Source organism: Macaca fascicularis, chromosome 16, assembly GCF_037993035.2.
Source record: "Macaca fascicularis isolate 582-1 chromosome 16, T2T-MFA8v1.1".
Taxonomy (NCBI): Eukaryota; Metazoa; Chordata; class Mammalia; order Primates; family Cercopithecidae; genus Macaca; species Macaca fascicularis.
Genome location: NC_088390.1, coordinates 51,419,168 through 51,428,003, shown reverse-complemented (window position 1 = coordinate 51,428,003; position 8,836 = coordinate 51,419,168). Strand labels below are relative to the sequence as shown.

Below are 8,836 nucleotides of genomic sequence, written 5' to 3'. Positions count from 1 at the left end.
TGCAGACCTAATAACTTGACCCAAGCACAGTCACCTGTACTCACCCAGAGTAAATATTCCTAAAATCCCATTCAGTGTGTCTGTGTCTCTCCCGCCTCTTTCCGTTTCAGGCAAATGTCTACCCCTCTCGCCCCCCACCGTTAACACCTCTGGGCAGCGTGGGCAACAGTGCCCAGCAGCTCAGCCCTCTGCTCCCCATTCTGCTTTTCGCATCCCATTCGGACTCGTAGGAAGTAGTTATTTTTTGGTGGTGGTGGAAACCGGGCAAGAAAGAAGACGCTAAGCTTGGCTGGGGCCAGGAGAAATATTGAGAAGAGTCATTACCTTCAATCCGATCTAAACCAATCATCTCAAACTTGGCTACTCTTTGGAACCACCTGGGGAGCTTTAAAAACTATGGACGCCCGGATAGCACCCCAGAGGTTCTGTTCTAATTGATCTGGGATGTGGCCTGGGCATCGGGATTTTTTTTAAACTCCTCAGGTTATTCCCAGCCTGAAAACTATGGATATAAATTTCTCATTCCTCTTCCCATCCAGACCAAAATAAAATAAAATAAAATAAAAATACCGGAGCGTAAGTTGATGGCCCAGGGAATCTGGCACCTACTCCCCTGTAACCATCCAGCGCTGCAAAGACCCGGAAAATCGGCGCGCGCGGCGACGCTAAACACACGGTGGCGGGGCAAGCGGGCCAGGCGGGCGGGGCCGCGCGTGGCCCCGCCCCCGCACGCCTATGGGCGCGAGGTGCGGGCCCTGACGTCACTCTTGTCAGGGCCGCGGCACATGGGTGGCCGGATGCGCTGAGCCCGGCGCTGCGGGGCCGCGGAGCGCTGGGGAGCAGCGGCCGCCGGCGCGGGGAGGGGGGTGGGGTGGGACGGCGCGCCGCCTCCGGTGCTGGCACTAGGGGCTGGGGTCGGCGCGGTGCCTTCTGCCCTTCTGCAGCCGTCGACATATTTTTTTTCTTTCTTTTTTTTCAGTTTTGAACATTTTGCAAGACGAGGGGTTCGAGGCAGGTGAGAGCATCCTGCGCGTCGCCGGGGAGCCCGCGGGCACTTGGCGCGCTCTCCTGGGACCGTCTGCACTGGAAACCCGAAAGTTTTTTTTTAATATATATTTTTATGCAGATGTATTTATAAAAATATAAGTAATTTTTTTCTTCCCTTTTCTCCACCGCCTTGAGAGCGAGTACTTTTGGCAAAGGACGGAGGAAAAGCTCAGCAACATTTTAGGGGGCGGTTGTTTCTTTCTTTCTTATTTCTTTTTTTAAGGGGAAAAATTTTGAGTGCATCGCGATGGAGAAAATGTCCCGACCGCTCCCCCTGAATCCCACCTTTATCCCGCCTCCCTACGGCGTGCTCAGGTCCCTGCTGGAGAACCCGCTGAAGCTCCCCCTTCACCACGAAGACGGTGAGCGCTGCCGCGGCCCCGCTCCGGGAAGGGACGACGCTCCGGGGGTCCCCCTCCGCGGCCGGGCACGCCCGCTGGAGCATCCCCCCACCCCGCTCCCGCCCTGTCCCGCGGCGCCCCGGCCCCGCTCTGATGAAATTGAGGAGCTCACCCAGCACCCTTCCTCCCCTTCCTCCTCCTCCTCCTCCATGAAAGGGGAGGAACCCCTCCTGAGCTACATTTAAAGAGCTTCGGGCACCCGGCCTCCCTGGGTCCCGCTCCTGCGGCGCGGGTGGGAGGTGTAACTTGACAGGTCAGGATCGTTCCCTAGAACGAGGTACACCCGCACGCAGAGCGAGCCCGCCTGCGGAGGGCAGAGCCTCCCGGGCTGGAGAGAAGAAACCCTGGGGCCTGGTTCTGTGCGGGGCAGGGGGCGGGGGTCGGCTTGAGGGAGGGGGTCTCACTGCGTAGCCTGGGTTTTGGGGTTGTGTTACAGCTTCTGTTACTGGTTAGTATTTGTAACCCACGAGGTGTGAGAGAAGACGCCTTTTCTCCTGGTGAAGGGTAGCTGAGAAAGCGGGGTGGGGGCTGGGGCCGGTGGGGGGAGTGGTCTCTCGGCGGGAAGCGGTGCACGCCTCCAGCGCTGACACTTTCCCGGTGCACTTTTTCTGGTGGGAGGGGAGAGCGGAGCAGGCTCACGTGTAATCGCGCAGGAGCCTCCTCTGGCTTGAGCCCTTTCTTGGTAAGTCCCAAACCTTCCCAAGACAACCTTGGCCATAGCGGTAGAGGAGGGGTACGTGTGATGAGGCCCCAAACCCAGCTAGTGATACCACGGATTTGGGTTGATGCGGTTTCATGCCTTCGGTATCACAGTAGCAAATGCGAACCGTGCGACTCACAGTGTAAAGTCTTGAAAGGTTATTTGGCTACAAATAGCTTGGGAGTACTTGCACCTTCTTTCCTAGGAGAGGACAACCTGTTGCATTGCAAGAGTTTGCAATCTGCAGATGATAGCCACGGACCCCTCCTTAACTATGCTTTAAGGAAGAGCATTTGGGAGGAAGGGGCTGCCTGCTGCAGGCTTTTGCATATGTGGGTGTTTTAAGTCAGATTTTCAGATGAGACGGTAGAGGGTTAGAATGGATGGCAGTGGAGGCTGTGTTTCTCTGAAGATGAAACTCAGAAGCAAATTCCTTAATCCCAGATTCCACCCACGACTGAATACTAGAATTGGCAAGATCCAGAATGCTTGTTAAAGACCTAATGGGCGAGCAGTATTTCCAGGTAGAAAATAGCTGCATACTTCCAACATAAGTGTATAGAATAACTCACCTTTTCCAATATCTGTGCTTTTGAAAGGTTTTGTAAATGCATACTGTTTGTAAATTGGATCATACTCAAATGTTTGGGGAAGAGAAGGAAGAAAACACTTTGTATTTTTTTAAACTCCTTTCGTAAAAATCAGTGTGCCCCAGTGGCTTTAGAAGCTAAGACATGTGAGCTCAGAAAGTTCTCATTTTTCTCCTCTGCCAACATGAGGCATTGGTCAAGTTCCTTCAAGTCTCAGAGCCTCCAAGTCTTTGTTGTAAATGGAGGTAATTGCTATTTTGCAAGTTTATTGTGAGATTTTTGAGATAATATATGGAAATAACCAGATATCCAGTAGGTGCTCTAAACATGATATTAAAGAAGGGTGGAAGGTCCTTGCCTTACCAAAATTAAGACCACTAACTCACTGGCTTTGTAAGTCTAAATGACCTCATATTGTTGCTGTGTTGAATTTCTGGAAGATAATTCAAGCCTGGTTATTGGCTGTTGTTTTGTTAAAAATGACAGCAGTTGCATATAATCGCAGGTGTTATTTTACTATTTTAAATTTAAGTTATTACTCTTCTCAAATAAGGTGCTGAGGCTGTTCGCTGGTTTTTATCCTAGATCAGCCTGTAGCCCTGCCCCAAGGGCTAGTGCCTTCTTTCCAAAGTAAATAGGAAGATGTTGAAAAACAGGCAGAGATCCACGTCCTGCCTGAACTTTTAACTCTAGATCTACAAAAGACAGCAGCCAGAGAAGGATCCTGCCATTAGTGAGAAGTAGTTTTATAACAGGCCAGGAAGAGTGGTAAAAGAGCGGTATTGTTTTTCTTTTCTTTCTTTCTTTCTTTCTTTTTTTTTTTTTTTAAGTCCAACTTTCCCTTCTTCTGCAGCATTTAGTAAAGATAAAGACAAGGAAAAGAAGCTGGATGATGAGAGTAACAGCCCGACGGTCCCCCAGTCGGCATTCCTGGGGCCTACCTTATGGGACAAAACCCTTCCCTATGACGGAGATACTTTCCAGTTGGAATACATGGACCTGGAGGAGTTTTTGTCAGAAAATGGCATTCCCCCCAGCCCATCTCAGCATGACCACAGCCCTCACCCTCCCGGGCTGCAGCCAGCTTCCTCGGCTGCCCCCTCGGTCATGGACCTCAGCAGCCGGGCCTCTGCACCCCTTCACCCTGGCATCCCATCTCCGAACTGTATGCAGAGCCCCATCAGACCAGGTAAGTGCCCTGAAGATGCTCCCTTCAGAAAGGGAGGAGGAGGGTGAACGGGACAGGCGAGGTAGAGTTAGCGTAAACATCTTCACACTCAGGTTTTGGCAAATATCCTAAGAGAGGAACCTTCTTCTGCTCCACTCCTGGCAGAGGCTCTCCCACTTTAATGAGCGTCCATGTCACTCATCGGGAGGGTCTGGTAAATACAGACTCTTTGTGTCTACCCCTAGAAATTCTGAGTTTTTGCAAGTCTGGAGTGAGGGCCCGGGCATATGCATTTTAACCAGCTCCCCCATGGGATTGTGATGCGGCCGATCCAAGGGTTGCAGGTTTAAGAAGTAACAACTTACAGTTAATGATTTGGCTAATTTAAACCTCCATCACATCTCCTATCTCTTTTCCTCATTCCCTAAACACATAGATAATAGGTAGCCTCTCAATAGGGGTTGGTTTACCTACATTCACTCTTCTCTGTCCTGAAGGAAAAAAAAATATGAGTAGGGATGTGGGGCAGGTATATTTTTTCCATCCTTTTCATCTTGTTTTGTCATTAGCTGAGATATAGAATCTAAATCCAGGCTCTCATGTTGTGCTTCTGAGGCTTCTTCAGGACCAGACTCCATCTCTCTCGTTGCTATTCCCATAAACCCAACTGTTCTTACTTTTTTTTTTTTTTTTTTTTCATTTTCATCTGTCCATCACACTCAATCTACCTGTATCAGAGCCCACAAGGCTGCAAGGTCAGCTGTAAATGATCTTGAAATAGTACACAAAAATATCACCTGAAATGACCAGTACTTCAAAACCCACTGCTAATGCTCAGATATAAACACAGATTGAAGCAGCTTTGAATTCATGCCTTTAGCACCCTGTAGTACAAAATGAACAGGAAGAAAGACAATTTCATGTGCACAGGTAACCAGGAACAAAGATTCATCCAGATAAATCGTCCGGAAGGTCACAGAGCTGAGGGCCTTAGCTGTGGGGGAAGACAGAAAGCAGGACAATGCGAAACTTGTGCTAGAGATTGTTACTGAACTCCGTGTCCTCGACCCTTGTAGAAGTTTCTGTGGCACACAGAGCAAGATTTAAATGGAAGGAAATGATGCAAAGGAGGAAGAGAATACCCCTGCCTTGATATATTCATATTAGAGTTAAAGTTCTTCCTTTCAAATCTCTGCGTGCTGGCCCCTTCTCCAAAATTCACTTTGAATTATAGCTCAAGGCCACTGGCTGGAATGGAATTAATTCTTAGTCTCCAGCCACCCCTGGAGGCTGCGGGGGCTTGGGAAAACACTCCTTTATGGGATCCTGAGCCCCTGCTACTTAGAATGTGCGGTGCCACTGTCTTCAATTTATTTGTAGGAACAGCCAACAAAATGAATAACCCTTCAAAGTGGGAAAACAGCGAGGAGAGAAGGGAACAGAGCTCCGGTGAGAGACACAGTTGCGCCTCGGTCATTGTGCTCTGTAGACTGAGAATCACCACTTTGTAGCTGTGTGACCTTAGAAAGCCACATCATTTCTTGGAGCCTCAGTTTCCCTTTTTGTAGAAGGATACAATTTCTATTTGATTGAGTTGTTGTGAAAATTAGAGGTAATATGTATAAAGGGTCAAAGGATTAGCAATGAGTGTTCTATTTGCGGAAGCAATTGTGATCATTGTTATATGTGTCAACTGTTGTTACTTTCTTCAATCCCTGTCTTTGGAAATATCTTCTTAAGGTAACTAGGTACTGTACATAACCCTTCCTCTGGAGAGAAATGTCAGGAGATTTTTGCCCAGTAGTTACTGGATTGGGGTATTTTGACCCTAACACTTGTAATCAATTGACAAGTATTTCTCAGTCCCCTACCAAATTTAGGATGTGTACCATGTTAGGAATACTGTATTTTTTCCCAGGAGACCTGCACATGTTGGGTGTTCACACCTTGGTTCCTACTGAGAGTCAAAAATTGGGGTTTTGGAAATTGAAGCAGCTTGAAAACTCATTTGTCAGAGCTCATTGGAGTCAGTATTGATCAGTGACTCTCAGAAGCTTGGAATGCCCAGTCGGAGTTGCAATCCATAGCAAAGAACTCCTGAGTTTCAGGGGATATCATTTCGTAAGGTTCTGGTGAAAAGACACTGGGATCAAAGGGAACACTGAGGATCTAGAAATAAGTTCTCCATTTAAATGTCTTATTTTAAATAATGGAAACACATTTTAACATAATTTCCTTCTTGGAATTGAAAACTCAATAGTCCTCACAGAAAAGGAAAAAAGTTAAACCTTGTCTTCAAATACCAAACTCAGGTAAAATAACGCTCTGCTGCTCATAGATTGTTGATCATGATAAAGATTACAACGCAAAATAAAATTCTAAGAGATGTTGGCTTGATGGATGGATATTGCAAGCAAACCAGAAACAGGAGAAAGTTCTTGATTATTCTCTGTGGCTCACAGGAGTGACCAGAATAAAAGTACCAAGTTACTCTTAAGGAAAATAAGTCCTCAGAAGGGAAGAGTGCAGATGTAGCCTCGGGCATTCTGGGAATTGTATAATTTCAGTCTTGATTGGTGTTTGTCAACCTTGGCACTGTTAACGTTTTGGGTAAATCTTGTGTCCTATGCTTTCTAGAATGTTTGGCAGCATCCCTGCCCCTACCTCTTAGTTGCAAGTAGGACCCTCATTGCTCCCGATGTGACTAGTAAAAATGGTCTTCAATCACTGCCAAATGTCCCCTGGGCATAATAAAATCACTCCCGGTGGAGAACCACTGGTCTAGAACTTCAACTTGGACAGCAAAATCTAGGCTTACTTTAGGATCCTGTCACACGAATGGATAAACCACCTGCAATGCTTTATGGCAAAACTTTTAAGAAGGTCAGGGGACGTTGGGTTGCCAAGAAGAAATAGAATATTAATAAGAGCATAATTATACACTTAGTTGATAAAACTAAGCCATCAGGCTAATCAGGAGATAACTGCAGAGTAGTTTATCAAACCGTTGTTTCTGGCTGTTCACTCAGCATGCATCTTTTGAGCTATGCTCTGTTGTGGTGTTAGTGCTACCTGTTTGGTTGAAGGGCAATGAAACCATGAGCTGATAAAGTCTGCATTTCTAGGTCTACCCCAAGGATTTCTTGGAATGACAAGGTGAGCAGTCTTGTGAATATTTATTTATTTATTTATTTGAGATGGAGTCTCGCTCTGTCACCCAGGCTGGAGTGCAGTGGCACAGTCTTGGCTCACTGCAACCTCCACCTTCCAGGTCCAAGCTCTTCTCCTGCCTCAGCCTCCCTAGTAGGTGGAATTACAGGCATGCACCACCACGCCCGGCTGATTTTTGTATTTTTAGTAGAGATGGGGTCTGTTGGCCAGGCTGGTCTCAAACTCTTGACCTCAAGTGATCCACCCACCTCGGCCTCCCAAAGTGCTGGGATTACAGGTGTGAGCCACCACACCTGGCCCATTCTTGTGAATTCTCATACTATTTACCATGACTGCCCCACCCCCTTTCTTATCTTGGGCACCCCATCTCTATTAGTCTAACTGACCAAAGAATGAATGAAATATCTGAAGAAATCCAGTTTTCTTTCAAGAAACAATCCAGGGATTCATTAAAACCTGTTGTGGCTATTGTATGGTCACCAAGCTTTCTGGGCTGACATCTTAATGAAGGGAAGAGTAGTGGTTCTTGGAGGCTGGAGCTAACTGCAGGGGCTCCTCGGTCATCCAAGGTGTAGTGTCCTGAATGTTCCTAGGCCAGCAGAGATGGCAGGAGTCATTCTGATGACTTCAATGTTTGCATTGTAGATACTTTCAGAGGTGGGATGTGGGGGTGCTCTCCTGGAGGCATGAATATATGCCGGGTACTGGAAAAAGAAGAATCTGTTTGCCCTGAGAATTGAGCGATAGCTTTAAGGACAGCCATCCCTTTAGGGAAAGTCATCTATAGCAGACAAAGGCAGAGTTATTTTTATATCACATGCTTGTAAAGCCAGATTTGAAATTGTTTCCTCTGGTGGTTTTTCTTTGAATAGCTGGGGGGTGTCCTACCACTGTTAGGCCCATATTCCGCTGAGAATTAAGAAGGCTGTCTTTCTAGTTCTGAGCATGGAGACCGGGTTATGATGAAGGCTGGTTACAGAGTACAGTGAAAACCCTTCCATGTGGTCGTGTGTGGGAAAAGGATGGCATAAGTGGGTGGCACAAAAGGAGCGGGGGTGGGGGAGAACCCATTGTACCTTTGCAATATGGAGTTTGTGTTCTGTTTCTGCCGACCTTCCTTGTGAGAAGGTTTGGGTATGGAAAGAAAATGCTGGCCTGGGAATCTGAATAATGATGGAGGGAAGTTCTGCGCAGGTGATTTCTGCGTTTATGGAAGGTCGGAGGATTCTCTTTCTTTTCTCAATAGTGAAGCTCCCCTTAAGGGCGTGCAGTTCACATATCTTTCTAATCCGGCAGACTGATAACATCTGCAGGTTGGGAGCGCCATGACTGATAGTGGCTGTGCCCGGTGTCTCAAGCATCTTGAAAGTGCTGTTCATTCATCAGGGGCTAGGGGATCCTGAAGGGGAGGGAGTCATTGCTCTGTTTCTTGGAGAGTTTATCTTCTCCACGGAGCCCTGTAGAGGACGGGCTTGCTGACATTCACAGGATAGTAATCCCAAGCCTGTGGCAAGAGGTATTTTGGGGTATGTCTGGAAAGCAAGGCAACTTGGTGGTTAGGAGTGTAGGCTGTGGGCTCAGGGGCTTGGGTTTACATCCCGGACCCACCCCTGGCTTGCCATGTAACTTTGTGTCAATTTCTTAACCTCTTTAAGCCTCAGTTTACTCATCAGTAGAATGGAAATTACAAATGGCCCCTCTCCCTTGGAGTTTTGGCAGGTTTAAATAAGATCGCACTTGACAAGTCCGGCCGGTGTGT

At 47.4% G+C, this 8,836-nt stretch overlaps 1 protein-coding gene across 17 annotated transcripts in view; it reads left to right on the top strand.

Moving 5' to 3' along the window:
- The first annotated feature begins 763 nt into the window (after positions 1–763).
- Positions 764–8,836, top strand: part of HLF (HLF transcription factor, PAR bZIP family member) — a 59,732-nt gene continuing 51,659 nt past the window's right edge. For 5 of the 17 annotated variants that reach the window (XR_012425629.1, XR_012425630.1, XM_005583774.3 and 2 more), the window contains exons 1-2: positions 764–1,409; positions 3,592–3,927. Coding sequence is in view for 14 of the 17 variants with exons in the window: in XM_005583774.3 (XP_005583831.1) it covers positions 1,295–1,409; positions 3,592–3,927 (451 nt within the window). In the remaining 3 variants the exon portion in view is untranslated. Of the gene's footprint in view, positions 1,702–2,089; positions 2,673–3,568; positions 3,928–8,836 lie in introns of those variants that run through there. The other 12 variants (XM_074019276.1, XM_074019273.1, XM_074019274.1 and 9 more) reach the window with 6 other exon arrangements.